This window comes from Penicillium chrysogenum, assembly GCF_028827035.1.
Source record: "Penicillium chrysogenum strain IBT 35668 chromosome Unknown utg000001l_segment0_segment0, whole genome shotgun sequence".
Classification (NCBI taxonomy): domain Eukaryota; kingdom Fungi; phylum Ascomycota; class Eurotiomycetes; order Eurotiales; family Aspergillaceae; genus Penicillium; species Penicillium chrysogenum.
In genome coordinates this window covers 5,653,304-5,668,959 of record NW_026622749.1, presented here as the reverse complement: position 1 = coordinate 5,668,959, position 15,656 = coordinate 5,653,304, and the positions used below count along the sequence as shown (strand labels likewise).

Sequence of the window (15,656 nt, the reverse complement as noted above, 5' to 3'; positions counted from 1 at the left end):
GATATCAATTCCTTTAAAAAGTACAAACGCCCCTTTATTGCCAAAGTCCGACCCGCCGTCATACAATCATAACGAGTAGCTAGAAGAAAACACACGAAGCTAGAGAACACTCAGTTCTCGTCTGCCACCACTACGCATACTCATACCAGGCCCAGGAACATTCGAACTCCATTCCGACGAGGACGAGTCACCTCGGCCCCGGGAGCCCCCAGTACTGGTACTAGCACCGATGCTGATGCCAGCCGTAGTGAGGGAATCTCCATCATCGATAACAGGAGGTCCGCCGACCATCACAGGCCGGATCTTGGCCCCGACGAAGCCACGACGATCACGACCGGTGCGGCCGCGGCCGAGCCAGTTGTGTTTGAGAGCTTTGCTAAGAATCTCGATCCGCTCCTGGGAAGCGTCGTCTGTTTGCACGCTGGCCAGGACGCTGATGCATTGTAGCATGCGGCCGACGGTCTCTGTGATGACGTGGGAGGAGTCAGCGGAGGTGTTGCCGCGGTGGATGACGGTGGGCCGTTTGTTGGAGGTTGGTGGCGATGTGATAGACTGGAAAAAGAGAGGATCTGCGTTGGAGGATGTGTTCGAGGTAGCGCGACTGCGAGAGTCACTACTTGTTGGACGTGGGTGGTTGGCCAGGGCACTAATGCCGTCGGAGGAGTAACTGTCGGTGACGGTGCTGAGAAGTGTGGATGACTGTGAGGTGTAGCTACCGAAGCCGGCATCAAGCGAGGCTGCAGTGCCAGGACGGCCTCCAGTGCCGGTACTCTTGGCCGTGACGCTGAGTGTTGGGAACCCGGAGTTGATGGAGTCGAGGCTGAGCCGGGAGAAGGTTGCTTTGAGGGCATCGTAGCGATTCAGAATCATGCAATCACGGAAGGCGATCAAGACTAGACTTCGCACATCGAGTGTCCCACCAACAGGCAGTGCACCCCAGAACTCACCGGCTTCTCGGCTAGTCATCAAGGATCCACAGCCCTTGAACTCGAGATCCAAGGGGAGAAACACAGCCTGGATAAAGGGCAGAATCGTGCCAAACACCAGCAGCCACACTTGAACCAGATGCGGGACCAGCTTTTCATCTGGGAGTCCAATCAGCGAACTGTGATTCAAGGTCGCAAATCCAGTCTCTAGGAGTTCTTGCAAGTCCACTACAATAGAAGTAGGAGCCCTCTTAAGAACACAACGCTGCAAATGAACAAGCACGAGCTTGTTGAGATCTTCGATGGCGATGCGCACATCTTCACCATCGAAGATGACCAGCAGCTTCGCCTTGAGGAAGTCCCACGCATCCTCTGGGGTCATATTATTCAACCCAAACCCTTGCAAGGTCTCCCGGAGCATAGACTCGGGGAGTGTCCCCGAACTACCGACTGAGGACGGACCTGGGAAGCCACCGGGTGTCGTTGGCCCCCCAGCATTATTGGCCAGCCATTCCATCTGCTCCGACTCAGCAAGCGCCTTCTCCTCCTTTTTCTTCTCACGCAGTGCTCGACCGCCATGCAGGAGATCCAACCCACTGACCGACTTGCCAAACGTCGCCCCAGGAGCCGGAGACGCAGGCGTAAAGGAGTATAAAGACTGTGGGGCATTGGGGTCTGCCGGGCGAGAATTACTCGAAGCCGATGAGAGAGGGAGGTTGAAGTGGTCTTCGACACGGTCTTTTAACTTCAGTTTCTGCCTTGACAGGAAATGATGCTTGTGCTTGTCTTTGTCCTTTTCCTTTTCCTTTTCCTTCTCTTGAATTGGCGGGCGATCTGCAGGGACAACGGTGCTCACGGAGGCATTGGATAAATTGTACATCGACGAGTTGTTCGAGGACAGGTCGGCCAAGTTTGTAGTCGAGCCGCTAACCATGCGGGATAACCCACTGATCTTGCTCGGGGATGGAAGGCCACGGTCTTTGCCCAGATCTTTATGACTGCTGATCCCGATGTGCTTTGGCTTTGAGAAGAGTTTCTTCTTCTTCTGTTTCTCGGGCTGTTGTTCTGCCGGTGCAGCACCGGCTCGCGGGAAGACCACATTCGCAGCTGTCGTGGCCACGTTCCCTGACGGCGGAGGCTGTTGGGGAGACGGTTGGTTGACACGCAATGGGGCGGGCATCAAAGGAGGTGAACTGCTTCCACTGCGCCTGGGACGAGAACCATCCTCTACCGGGGTTACAGCATTTTGTTGCTTTTTTGTCTGCTGCATTGCTGCCTGGGCGGCGATACGGGATGCTGACACGGTAGGGACCTGGTCGGAGGAAGCGGTCGGCAGGGAAGGCTCAAAGAAGCCCTGCGAGTGATGCCGTGATCGGTGCCGGGGTAACTCGACAGAGGGGCCCCGGCCGGACGGCCTTCGGCCTGATGGGTTCGGCATAGGGTGATGAGGCGAAGTCGCCGAGCGTGGTTGTGGAGGGAAGTAGCCCCCGGGCTGTTGAGTATTGATCGGAGTGACAGGAGCGGCGGAAACGGTGGTCACATTAGAAGAGGCGTCACTACCGGAGGATCCGGGGCGAACCAATTCGTCTTCATCGGAGTCGTCTTCCTCTTCGTCATCAGATGGAGGTCGGGGGTAACGAGGGGCAGGCGCTTGACGCCCAGGGGAGTTGGGGGATCGGAAGGTAGGATTCATAACGAATAATCCATGCTCTTTCTATCTCTTTTAGGCCAGTTTATATTTCAGCGGGTTTTTTTTGTTTACAACGTTACAAAAGCCACATCTGGGCACTCGCCGATCCCTTCCTCTCCTCTAACTGGCAGAATCTCAGATCGACGAAAGATGCGGAGACTTGGCTAAGCTTTGATATGATCTGGACTTAACGGGGTTTATAGCTTTAAGACCTATATTTGTAGACCATTTCACTGCTTCATGGTGTCCTACGCACCTGAATTCGTCTATCTGATAGATTTCAATGTTCCTTTTTCCACATTACCATGACTCCCAAGGTTTCATACTAGTATTATATCCAGGCCGCATATAGACTAGGTACTACGGCCCTACTAGAACCTAAGAAAAGATCAGGCTCAGAAATGCTACCGTGTGATCATCAAAGTACCATCAAGTAATAATATATAATCTCGGTATCCAGCCGTACCTGGACTGTCCTCCAGCCCTGGTGGAGGAGATGTGGGCTTAGATCAGCGGAAAGGCGGTAAAAAAAGGCGGTAGCGTAGCTGGGGACATTATTCTCTGCCATCTTCCCCTCCAGGACTAATAATACCCCTAAACAATTTCCCCTAACAATTTCCCCTTCCCCGGCGAATTGCAAAATGGCCTCCAACACGAGCCTGAGCGCAGTCTACACCGCCCCTCAAGCGACTGAAACCTTTGAACATGTGATATCAACCACAACCGGCACACTAGCGGCTAAGCAAGCCCACCTATCAGCGCTGCAGTCCCTCGTACCCAAACTGCAGGACCAGATCAACGTCTTCCTTACGGAGCGCATGGAAGAGGACAAGAAGGTTCAGGGCCAGCTCTCGGCACAGGAAGCTAAGGAGGAGGAGAATTACGGAGAGGAGGTGGTTGAGGACATGATCGCATGACCATGATGTATCTTGAAATGGGCAGATGCTATGGGTATCAAAGTCGCTGGGATAGCCTCAGTCGACACAAACAAACCAAATGAAAAGAGAAGATTGAGCCGAAACAAAAAAAGAAGAAAAGAAAAACCAAGGACATGAACAAGAACAAGAACGACCCCGCGAATGCAGATGCAGGAGAGCAAGGATACTACCCAGCTCGAACACTGGGTTTTCGATTGACACACCCCAAGTGAACCACGGTATCACTGGAAACAAGTCAGCGATGAGCAAACCGAAAAAGACAAAAAACCGGAAACGACTTACTCGGGGAAAACATTGATCACACTCCCACCCAAACGCTTATGGCAGACGCCACAAATTCGCTCCTCAGTGACAGTGACGTGGCGGGCCCGCGTGCCTCCACCACGAATACCCTCGCCAAGAGCCAGGTGGGCTTGGATCTGCATATCCCGTGCCTTGCGCAGGTTTGCCACAATGCGCGCTTCATTGAAAACCGAGTTTGCGGCACGCATGCGGCCTTTGAAATAAAATTCAAGTTTCTGCACAGCCTGTTTGTCCGGGATGAGTTTCAATGCGGCATCAGCTGGGAGGCGTGAGCCATGCTTGGCTAGCAGGTCAATCGCGGGGTCGTTTTGGGGCTCATAGCCGTGGGGCGGGGAGAGATAGAGGGAAAGGAGGGTGAGGTAGATGGAGTTCTCTTCTTCGGCCTTTTCGGCGAGGTGGACCTGGTTGCAGTATCTTTCTGGTGTTAGCAATTGCTCCTTTTGGGGAAAATGATATATCACTCACTCTTCTGCTTTCTCGTGGTCCGCAAGTTTGAAGACGTAGATCTCGAGCGCCTGTCGGTGCTGGCCCATCTTGCTAAATAGGATAGCTCGGGCTTCGTAGTAGTTGGGATCTGGGTTTTGTCAGTGATAGCTGGTTTCACAGGAGTAGCGCGCAACGTACCCTCTCGATCGAGCCGATCTAACATCTTCGCTGGGGAGTATTGCTCGCTCTCTTTCAACATTGTTAAGAACTTTTCCTTCCATTCCCCTTGCTCGTTGGATGTAAGTTGATCTAAATATAGGATGAGCAGCCGCTGGTGTATGTCCGGCGTCATGTCGTTCCATTCATGAATGACATGCTCGAGGTATTGAATGGCCAGTGTACTGTCTATTCCTTCAAGGAACCCGAGGACTCGTGGACGGGGCAACGTCTCAGCATTTTCGGTGTCGGTCTGGAATATCTCCATTCCCAACTCGTGATTGGCACGAAGCGGCCATTCTCCAAACTCGAGAACCAGATCAATTTGATCTGGCGGTAGATTTTGAAGATAGGCGACTGTGCGTGTCGGACCGCTCAGAGGACCGTTATCTGTCTGGCCAAAGCGCTGGAGCAATTCAAGTGCTTGGCGATGCAATTTCTTGCCGTATAGAAAATCAATTAGGTCGTTATATCTACCAGTCTCCTCGAGTCTCTCCATGACTACTTCTGGGTCGCAGAAGTTGGCAATGCGGAAGAGGGATCCAGCTAATGATGGCGTCGCGAACATGTGTGCACGGAACAAAGTGGTGTCGACCAACCGTGCCTTGGCGCAAATTTGTGTGGCAAACTCATCGGGAGATGGGAAATCCAGCAGCTTAAGGACCGAGTCACTTGCCTCATCTGTGGCTTCGACTGGCACAGGAGCTTTGAGAGATCCGTCGGGGTTGAGGAAGCGCTGGAAGCGTCGGCGAACATCTGCCAGGTATCCTTGTAGCTCGCGGACAGCAATTCGAAGACCTATAATTAGTTAGCATGGATTCAAAACCAATGAGAGCAAGCCGTACCTTTGTCGTCTCCACGGATACTGCTAGCCTCGCTTCCTTCATCAGGCTTCCGCACAGAAGATATAATAGAGGCTGCGTGTGTGGATGCCTGTCCAGCAGCAACATCGTCGGATGACCCGTCGCTCTGGGATCCGTTCGCCTTTCCGTTCGCAACTTCAGGCTCCGGGACCGTAGAGAGATCGCCCGCAATCAAGCGAGGGTAGAGGCGAATGACACTCTCGGGAGGTGCAGACACCTCAGTAAAAAGATCTAGAGACTCCCGGTATTTGTTCAAGGCGAACAAGCTCTGCGCTTTTTCAAGTCTTGTTGCACGCAGTCGACCAGGCTTATCCCGTAAAAGAGCATCCTCCAGCACGCCGAGTAAGCTGATAGCCTCATCTAGATAACCACCCTCAACCAAAGCATCAATCTGGGTATCGTAGCTCAGAGCTTCCATGCGCCAGATGGTGCGGTCACTTGCCACAAGGAACCCTTTCCCGGCATGGGCGAGGCTGATATTCGGCTGCGGAATGTGCAAGATACTAGCCGACGGCAACGGAACAGACTGCAGTAGCGACAAGGTCTCCGGGTTCCGTACTTCCAACACGCCCTTTGATGAGTCGTGCAGAGCCAACAAAAACGGGTACGAGTATCCAAGCTCCACCGGCGCATGGCTCCAAGGCACCTGCTTCCGGCCAAGAGGCTGGCCGTCCACATCGATGAAATTCGTGTTGACGTCCTTAGCCAAAAGAATCTCCCCTTCACGTAGTCTCGTCACAAGCGGCCGCGGCACCATGCCTCCCATACCGATATAGCTCATGCTCGCCGCGCCAACGCCCGTGAACCGGCCCGATTCCTCAATGCTGCCCGGTCCAGCCAGGTCCGTGAACTGCCCACTCTCAATATTGACCATGACAAAGCTCGAGTTCAGGCCAACCACTAGCCGTGTAGCCGCAACCCAGGTGAGAGTCTTGACCCCACTAACCAAGCTCAGCTCAGCCGTATCCCGTTCCAGCTCCATGTCGCGCCACGCCCACATAAGAATCTTCCGCTTGACGGCGACTGCCAAGCGGGAGACAATAGCGGGCACATTCGTATCGACATCATTGACAACATTCGACGTGATGGCAAAGACAGAAGCGCCTTTCGTTTGAGCAAGCTGCTCAACAAGCTCATATGATTGCGCATCGTGGAGGGAGACATAACCACCGGAAAGGGACACCAGTACGTTAGCCTCCTTAATCAAGGCAAGCTGTTCGATCTTGTATCGGGAGAATTTCTCCAGTTCGCGGAGGAGCTCGGTCTTGCCGTCGTCGGTGACGCGGTAGATGCGGAGGTTGCCATTGTTTAGACCAGCGAGGAGACGGTCACCGTAGGCTAAGACCGAGTCGATGCGGGACTTGTCGCGCGGCTTGAGCTCCACGAGCGGCCGCGCGGTAAATGCTGACAACATGGGCGTGCTGTCTTCAATTCCTTCCGCTCGAGGTTCGAGGGGCGCTGCTGCTGGAGCTCTCCGCATGACGTCCGGGGCTGAATCAGTTCTGAGTCAGCATGTATCTGGCCGGTGCTGGACCTGATGGCAACTAGCTAACTAGGCACAATGACTTCTCTTGTCGGTTATTCATACGATTTTTCTCTGCTTGGGGTAGAGAGATAGCTGATGGTTGGCGTTTGTTTGAAACGGGCTGTAAATGAGGGAAAGGATGTCTGTCACAAAGTGTTTTGGAAGTGTGCAACAATGTCATTTCAGTCGAAATGACCTTCAACTTTCCAAAAAGATATGAGTATTACCATAAACCAGAGAGGAAGATGACTTGAAGAATAGATTTAATAAAGTATGTAACGCATAATCGAAGAAAAGCCATGTTTTTGGTATCTGAATATCTCATGCAGTCCGAATTCCACATCCAGGTGACGCCACGCCGATGCAGATCAACACATCCCTAATTCTTGGTTTCCGTGTCCTCTTTCTTTCCCTCGGCAGGGAACTCCTGATGCTTCGCCGATGTCCCCTTCCCACGCCAGGTCGATACAGCGGGGATATCAGCCTTGAAGCGTTGCTCTTCGGTACCGTAAGCGCGGGGCGTGAGTTTGATAAGAGTATGCAAAGGCACCTCCATCCAGGGACTCTGCTCCTGAGGTACATTCATAAAGTAAGCGTAGATGCAGCGGAGGACAGCTTGGTGGGTGACAATGATAACATTCTCACTGCGCTCCAGCTCCATGATGATGGGCTCAAGGCGGATGACGACGTCGCGGTAGGACTCGCCACCGCGGTAGCGATAGTTGTACTTGTCTTCATCACGGGCAGCAAAGTCCTCTGGGTACTTTTCAGCAATTTGCTCGTAGGTCAAACCGTCGCAGACGCCCGAGTCCAGCTCATCCAGGGCTTTCCACTCCAGCGTCTCGTAGCCAGTTTCTGCCTTAAGGTGGCGGGCACTCTGGATAGTGCGGCGCAAGGTTGAGGTCCAGATCACAATCTTGGTGTTGTCGGGGATACCGGACTTGCGCATTAGCTCGGGGAGTGCGCGGGCATATGCCTCGCCGCGCTCGGAGATGTTGGAGTCGCCTCCAATTCGCCCGGTCAGGTTGAACTCGGATTCACCGTGCTATTTTCGTCAGCCCCCCTTCAAAATGATCCCGGGATTTTGATATGCGACTTACTCTTGATAGCCAGATTGAACGGGGCTTGATGTGAATATTCTGGATATAATAGACTAGGCGACTGGACAGATAATCTTTGATCTGGTTGATGATGACCGTCGATCCCACGTTGATAAGCTTGACGTAAGTGTAGCTCTTCTCGTCATCATCGATGGTCTCGTACACCTTTTCATAGTTGCGAATGCGGTTGCGGAAATCAAGCGCAGCCACTTCCGGATCTTGGCCTTTGTAGTCCGGGGATGTCGTCTTGACTTCCTTGATGTTGGTCATGATGAGATCTTCATCATCACAAATCGACTCAACAAAGAGAGCCTCGATACCGGCTTCGGTGCATTTCTCATAGATCCACCTGCGGCGGTCCTTTGTGGAATTGGTGGCATCCAAGATGGCCACAACACCCTTCCCGGTATTAAACCACTGGAGCATGTCAGACATGGCAGCCTCTGCAGCAGCTCGGCGCATACGCTCGCCTTCTTCATTGTGAGGATCAAAGAATCCCGCCTGTGGCTGTGGAGTGCTGAAGCGGCGGTAACTGCCAACGTTAAAGACACGTGCAGGAATACCCACCCAACCCAGATAGCGCATGGCTTTGACAAGTCAGTCTCACATGTTGACTTAGGGATGGCTGGTTCACTTACCTTTGCCGGCGATGAGACTCTTGCCTCGGGCCGGTAGGCCCACCATGACAACACATATCTTTGAGTCGTCGGACTGCGTACCAAAGTTAGCGATTGGCATTTTTATTTGTTGAAAGATAAAAAAAGAAAATGGAGATTGCAGGAGTGTCGGATCGCGAAGGGGCGAGAAAGAGAAGAAACAGAAGGTAGACAAGATTGAAGGTATAGTAGACCCAAACTTGTAGAATCGCGCGTGTGAAAGTGCTCTTGCAGTCTGTTCTACTTTCTTGCATTTCAATGCCCAGGCAACGCCATTTTAAAGGCATTTCATACTTCCAACATAAAGATCAATCATCCCAAATCAACCTAACCCACCTGGGCACATACATGCAATGCAAAGCCTCGGCAGAGTAACAACGCAACAATACTGTGGATATCAAAACATAACAACGGGGGAATTCCACTCACACTTGCAACAAATGCCTTATGCTGGCTTCGGACACTTTTTGAAGCCATTTTTGAGGTTGATGTTATATGAAGAAGGGCAAAATACGAGAATCTCGGGAAGATTAGGGGCAATTCCGACCCGAAGCCGGAGGACCAAAAAGCAGAACTTAACCCAACATGGGGGTTTGGTCAAGAAGATATTGAGAATATGAGCAGGAATGGATTATATGAATTCACAAAAAGAAAAGAAATTCAAAAAAGACCAAAAAAAAAGACCAGAAGAAATAGAGAAAGAAACAGAAGAAACAGAATTCAGGGAGGCGCATAATGCGGTGAGTCTGGATTCCCCACTAACGTCATCTCCATCGTGAATCAATCCACTTTCATCTATCTATTGAACACTACAACAGACATACGGAGTAGGCATGATCTGCCCCCTTTACTATATTACACATGTATATCTATAAGATCCTGTTCGGGCATTTACTGACATATTGCTACCTCTAACCTAAATTGTAAACGCTAAAGACAGATAAAATACTATATCCGTTTTTCATACATACTACCCATATACTAACCTTCAAGGATGATCTCGGTATACAGCTATTTTATACGGGCGCTTATACCCGGGCCTACTACATGTAGGCAACCCAGGGAGAATTAACTAAACATAAAAAGTTCTATTTATGAGCAAATTGACTTGGCTTGGAAAGGCTGGAAATGGAATATACACCTCTTCCCGAGGTAAACACACCGGCGTTCTTCATTGAGCTAGTGCAGATATGGCTATATACATATATAGTGCATAGTTATGCTTCAACTCGACATGGGCAGTATTCTGACTAGCCTCACAGATGAATATCTCCTTATGATGGCATCATCTTCGGGTGTGCGGAGCAAATTATAGACCTCGTCTTATGACCCGGCTATCCATGGATCATGTGTCATAGTTTTATCCGATATATAATAGCTTTGATATTGTCTCAAGCCAAGATATTCAACCCCCTCAAAGTCCTACCTTGACTAATCTCGTAACAAAATAAACACTAAAGAGATATATTATGCATGTAATTCTGTAGTCTATTCAGGTATCATAGCTCATGCAATGCGACACGTCCTATCATTAATAATACTTATTTTTTAATTAGACAAGCCTCGGTACTTAGATCAGGTATCCTTGGTACCACGAGCAAACTGTACACGTAGCGGACCACCCCATGGTCCTTCCCGACCATTCAGTGTATCCATGGCTTTCAGGGCTTGCTCGGGAGAACCCACGTCGACGAACAGATAGTAGTGCTCGCCGGGTTCGAACCGCTTAGCGGGGTGAGGGGTGAAGAGCTTGCTGACATGTTCACTGCAAACATAGGGTATCAGTATTTGATCACACAAATTCCAAGCCATCTAAACTTACACCTTGAATCCCTTGAAGAACATCTCTATGTTGGTCTGCACAGCCCCGTGGTCGGTCAATCGCGGCAGTCCACCAACGTATACGCGGCTGCTAGAGTCACTGTTGACCTTGGCAAAGCTCGGTCTCTCTTGCTGACGCCAGCAATCGATGCGGAACGGCTCAGGCGGATTCTGAATGCGCTCCTGAGACTTGGCCACACCGGGCTTGATCTTGACCGGGCGACCCAACATATCGCGGCCATCGAGCTCAGTCATGGCGCGCTCGGCATGCTCCTTGTTCTGCAAGTCGACGAAGCAGTAAGAAGGGTTCCGGCCGGTGAAAGGATCAATGGCAATATCTATGCGCTCGCTATTTGGAGGGGGTTTTTCAGTTGGCGACGATTCAACGGCCGTTAGGTTCAAGTAGTGCAGGCATACATAGGGAACTCGGCCGCTATGAACAGCGCCTCCACATCCTCCATCTTCGCCGTGTATGGCATGTTGCCAACGTATAGGCGGCGGCCATCGTTAATCGCTTGGGGCACGTGCGCTCCAGGCCGACTGAAGGCTGCACGAGAGGTATTGGGGTTCGCGCTTGGGCTGGCATTGGTACGCGATGGTGTTGCTGGGCTTTCAGCCTTCATGCGCCAATTGGGAGAGTTGAAGGCTCGGCCGTCAGTGCGGACATTTGTAAAGGGAGACTTGGTAGGAGCTGTATTTTGTAGATATCGATTAGTCGAGACTCTTTGGGGTACTTTTTCAGGACGATCTTACTCTGTTGCTCCTCCAGTCTGGGGCTCTCTGCATCATCCATAAATTTTTTCAGAGAGTATTTCAGTACAAGCTTAAAGACACTCGGGCCAAACAGTTATACTAAAATAATTTCAAAAAATCCGAAGAGTTGACTTGGGTAAATTGCATCTTCCACTTTTTTTTTCTGAGAGTGCAAACAGTGCAAAACTGGCACTCCACTTACTATTTAAGCGCTCTTAAATTTTCCTCCTTCATTTTGTTTCCTCTTTATCAAATAACTTTTCTATTTTTCTATATTTTTTGACAGTCCAAGGGTTTCAATGGCTTGCTTTCTTTGAAATTAGCGTTGAACCTGTGGTTGTACATGTCAAGCCCAGGAAGCTTTGTTCATGCCAAGCTTCTAGTACATCTCTGAGATGCCAAGCTGTCCCCGATTATGATTCAATTCATATGATGATGAACTATTTCATTGGGACAGCTGAAATTTCAAATCGTGAGTTTGAACAAGATTTTTCTTCTTTTTTCCCTCTTTGCCTCTCTTATGATGAGTGAACTTTTCATACAGACCTGTTCTGAACTATATTGTTGATAAAAATTGTTATATAAAGTTATCTGATAGAGCTTCTTGACTTCGTTTCTCTCAAGTCTATGTCGCGATCATTGCTAATATGATTCACAGACCTTTACGGGTTTTCACAGATTGTCGCATGCTCGTCTCAACAATATAGAACTAGTTCCTGGGCTAAGAATCCAATTGATACATTGGTAATACACATATTCTTCCATTGTTCTGTTTACATATGTAGTTCGTAGTATATTCGTCTCTTTCAACACTTAAAAGTTCAGACAAGAGTTAAGATGTACATATCTTCCAGTCATCGGTCTTACGAGATTTTGGTCGTTGCAAGGGAGTACTGACGGAGTAGATCGTGCCTTGGATGGAATCGCTGATTCGGACTACAGTGTTGTAGTAGTGCCCACTATCTCCATCAAGTTTATGATTCATTTCTTAACTGATTCATAACTTTATTCCACTGACTTTATTGACAATAAGCCGTGCAGGCACAGCCCGAAATGGGGCAAACAGCATATCACGATCCTTTGTCTGCAATAAACCCCGGCCCTGCCAATCACTGCCCAAGAATACCCATCTACTAGTTCAACCCTCTCCAACCCCATGCCCCGTTCTTTGACAGGTTTATTGATAGACCCACCTGAATGTTCCTGTATATATAACATTAATGTACTCCATACCCTGGAGGAAAGAGACCAAAGTCATGTGTTTTGCCTTCGAGTTTCTTTGTCTCGGGAACCCAGTCCTTCCCAACCCTAAGACCCAAACATCGTCTCAATCTTTTTCCTCCATAGAGCTTTTGAAAAACATAAAATATAGAGATGACAGAAAGGGAGAAAATTGACACGCTGTCCGAGAAAGTCGTGCCGCAACAACCATTCGGGACTGCCGAGCATGCACGGCGCAATCTCAATGCCAAACTCTCTAACCCGCTGGCCGGGTTCAGCCATACTGAACTACGGAATCAGGGGCGCACATTTGCTGAACTTCACGAGATGGGCGACGAGTCCGATATCCGTGCTTTCGAGCTTGGTGCTGTGCTGGCACAGTCTCCGGAACGGTATGACAATGTCGCTGGTCTAACAAACAAGGAGAAGGCAGTATTGCGCCGGGAGGCTACGCATCGCTGGTCACAGCCGTGGAAGATGCATGTTGTTATTACGTTGTGCTCTTTATCCGCCACAGTTCAGGGAATGGGTAAGTAGCAGTTCATTCCCAAACCTCAAAGAATACCCTTGCTAACAATAGCAGACCAAACGGTTGTCAACGGAGCCCAAATATTCTACAAACACCAATTCGGTATCGGCGATGGATCCTCTCGGAGTGCCTGGCTTGTCGGTCTAGTGAACTCAGCACCATACCTCTGTTGCGCCTTCATCAGCTCCTGGCTGACAGTCCCATTCAACCATTGGTTCGGGCGCCGCGGCACCATTTTCATAGCATGCTGCTTGTCTGCGATAACCTGTCTCTGGCAAGGATTTGTCTCGACGTGGTGGGCGATGTTTGTTGCACGATTCATGCTAGGCTTCGGGATTGGTCCCAAATCAGCCACTGTGCCAATATACGCAGCCGAAACAGCACCGCCGTCTATCCGTGGCGCATTGGTTATGCAGTGGCATGTGTGGACCGCATTCGGGATTATGGTCGGCTATGCATCGGACCTCATATTCTACAATGTGGAGTCGAGTACCATCGTCGGCCTGAATTGGCGCTGTATGATGGCCTCGGCGATGTTCCCGGCTCTAGTCGTTTGCTGTTTTGTCTTTGCTTGTCCCGAGTCACCGCATTGGTACATACGCCAGAAGCAGTATTACCGTGCATACAGGTCTATCTGTACGCTGCGAAACCATAAGATCCAGGCAGCTCGTGACTTGTACTACATGCATACCCTGCTGGAGGCTGAGAATAGCATCAAGCTTGGGCGTAACAAGCTGCTGGAACTGATTAAAGTCCCGCGAAATCGGCGGGCGATGTTGGCGTCTCAAATTGTGATGTTTATGCAGCAGGTGAGTGTTTTTCAGCAAGATAGTCCAAGTAATTGAAGAGAGAGCTAACTTGGGCAGTTCTGTGGCGTGAATGTCATATCATACTATTCTTCCGAGATATTTCTCGAGGTCAGTCCGAGCTATCGATCCTACTTTTTCTCCACCGGATCATTAACAGAAGCTCTAGGCCAACTTTTCTCCGCCGGCTGCTCTAGCTGCCTCACTAGGCTGGGGCCTAATCAACTGGCTCCTATCAATCCCGGCAATTTACACAATCGACACATTCGGCCAACGCAATCTCCTATTACTCACCTTCCCACTCATGTCCATGGCAATGCTATTCACAGGGTTCAGCTTCTGGATCCCAGAGAGCAGCCACCATGCACGTCTCGCCTGCATCGCTTTGGGAACATATCTTTTCGGCGTGGTCTACTCACCGGGCGAGGGACCAGTGCCATTTACATACACAGCCGAAGTGTACCCGCTATACGTCCGATCATATGGAATGGCGCTAGGCACGGCAACGATGTGGTTCTGTAATTTCCTTCTGGGCGTGACGTGGCCGTCTCTGCGTGCTGCATTTACAACGCAGGGAGCATTTGCTTGGCATGCAAGCTGGTGCTTTGTTGGATGGTGGATGATACTCTTGTTTATGCCTGAGACAAAGGGGAAGACGCTTGAGGAGTTGGATCAGGTCTTTTCTGTGCCGACAAGGCTCCATGCGCGGTATGGGTTGAGGCAAATTGGGTATTTCTTTAAACGGTACTTGTTGAGGAGGGATATTAGACCGGAAGCTCTTTATGAGAGGGAGGAATTGGTCAAGGCTCAGGATGTGGGATTTAATGCTTAGTGGGATGGGTATGGATTAAATGCTCTATATTTGAAGCGATGGGGTTAAGAGATGCCCTGAGATCGTTCTGTCTGTTTTACTACCTAGGTATAGAACTATTTTTAATGAATCAGCCTATCCCAATGTAACCCTCTCACTGAAGGATTCGCTCGAATTGCAATTCCTCCAATCTAGATGGCTTTTAATGCAGTTTGTATGCAAGTAGCGGACAAATGGTGATTTTCGGCAATCCTCATACACGGATATGGAGTTACCTTCCTCTTATTCTCCTATTGGACGCCGGTTATTCTAGCTCACGGCTTTTCCATGAAGGATTAGCATATGGATAATCTTACATCTGTCCTTGATCAAAGAAACCAATCAGCTGGACCCCGAGTGCATGGTGGCGCACCCAACAGCGCTAAGCGAGCAGATGATGGCTGCGCTTGCATGCAAGCTAATAATATAGCCAATCGGAAGAGATCATCAAAGTCCTTGTTGGTCCTTCACCCAGGTAACCTCGCATAATGTCATTGTCATCAGCCACAGAAAATAATTGGCAAACGCAACCCGAATTTAAGCGAATCTGACCCTAGTTCCAGCCTATGAGGACTGTCGATTGAGAAGAAAAGGCCCGGAGACCCTAGGTCGATCCTATACGAGCCTCAAGCCATAAAGGATGAGTCAGATATTATGGATCGACAAGAGAGTCACAGGGGTTCGTGTCAGACCCTGTTCTATTGTAGTTGCATGCAGCAAAATACAATGATATTTACATCGGACGTTTATTGGCCCCCAACACCTTTGGCATTTGCAGGATCTAGAATCACCATAGAAAAGCCCTGGTTTGGAAATAGTCAGGAATTATGCATGGTCTTTGTACAAAATAAAAAGAGTATTCAGGTTCGCATATCTGCCCTGGACGGCTAAGGCAAAGACCAAGCATTCCATCACGTCTCAACTATTCAAATTCAGCCTTGTAATCACCATTTCTATAATTGAGAAATCAGTACTCATCCGTATATTCTCACTGCTTAATTGGTTCAAGAATTGCCCATACTGTCTCAGCCCT

General features: G+C 49.8%; 6 protein-coding genes across 6 annotated transcripts; 2 read left to right on the top strand and 4 right to left on the bottom strand.

The window, feature by feature from the left end:
• Positions 1 to 99: 99 nt before the first annotated feature.
• N7489_002252 (uncharacterized protein) lies at positions 100 to 2,619 on the bottom strand (the record flags this gene model as incomplete). The annotated part of the gene is made up of 1 exon (XM_056708007.1): positions 100 to 2,619. The coding sequence occupies one exon, from the start codon at positions 2,617 to 2,619 to the stop codon at positions 100 to 102; it is 2,520 nt and encodes an 839-aa protein (XP_056572309.1).
• Positions 2,620 to 3,257: 638 nt separating this feature from the next.
• On the top strand, positions 3,258 to 3,533 carry N7489_002251 (uncharacterized protein; the record flags this gene model as incomplete). Its single annotated transcript, XM_056708006.1, has 1 exon — positions 3,258 to 3,533. One exon carries the CDS (start codon positions 3,258 to 3,260, stop codon positions 3,531 to 3,533), a length of 276 nt encoding a protein of 91 aa, XP_056572308.1.
• Positions 3,534 to 3,720: 187 nt separating this feature from the next.
• Positions 3,721 to 6,842, bottom strand: N7489_002250 (putative vacuolar morphogenesis protein AvaB; the record flags this gene model as incomplete). The annotated part of the gene is made up of 5 exons (XM_056708005.1): positions 3,721 to 3,778; positions 3,837 to 4,271; positions 4,323 to 4,431; positions 4,482 to 5,297; positions 5,345 to 6,842. The coding sequence occupies 5 exons, from the start codon at positions 6,840 to 6,842 to the stop codon at positions 3,721 to 3,723; spliced, it is 2,916 nt and encodes a 971-aa protein (XP_056572307.1).
• A 424-nt stretch (positions 6,843 to 7,266) lies between these two features.
• Positions 7,267 to 9,120, bottom strand: N7489_002249 (bifunctional nucleoside/nucleotide kinase/histidine phosphatase family protein; the record flags this gene model as incomplete). Its single annotated transcript, XM_056708004.1, has 4 exons — positions 7,267 to 7,932; positions 7,988 to 8,574; positions 8,626 to 8,698; positions 9,073 to 9,120. The coding sequence occupies 4 exons, from the start codon at positions 9,118 to 9,120 to the stop codon at positions 7,267 to 7,269; spliced, it is 1,374 nt and encodes a 457-aa protein (XP_056572306.1).
• Positions 9,121 to 10,218: 1,098 nt separating this feature from the next.
• On the bottom strand, positions 10,219 to 11,257 carry N7489_002248 (uncharacterized protein; the record flags this gene model as incomplete). Its single annotated transcript, XM_056708003.1, has 4 exons — positions 10,219 to 10,408; positions 10,466 to 10,813; positions 10,882 to 11,155; positions 11,218 to 11,257. 4 exons carry the CDS (start codon positions 11,255 to 11,257, stop codon positions 10,219 to 10,221), a joined length of 852 nt encoding a protein of 283 aa, XP_056572305.1.
• A 1,334-nt stretch (positions 11,258 to 12,591) lies between these two features.
• Positions 12,592 to 14,605, top strand: N7489_002247 (uncharacterized protein; the record flags this gene model as incomplete). Its single annotated transcript, XM_056708002.1, has 4 exons — positions 12,592 to 12,967; positions 13,022 to 13,776; positions 13,834 to 13,884; positions 13,943 to 14,605. 4 exons carry the CDS (start codon positions 12,592 to 12,594, stop codon positions 14,603 to 14,605), a joined length of 1,845 nt encoding a protein of 614 aa, XP_056572304.1.
• Positions 14,606 to 15,656: the final 1,051 nt, after the last annotated feature.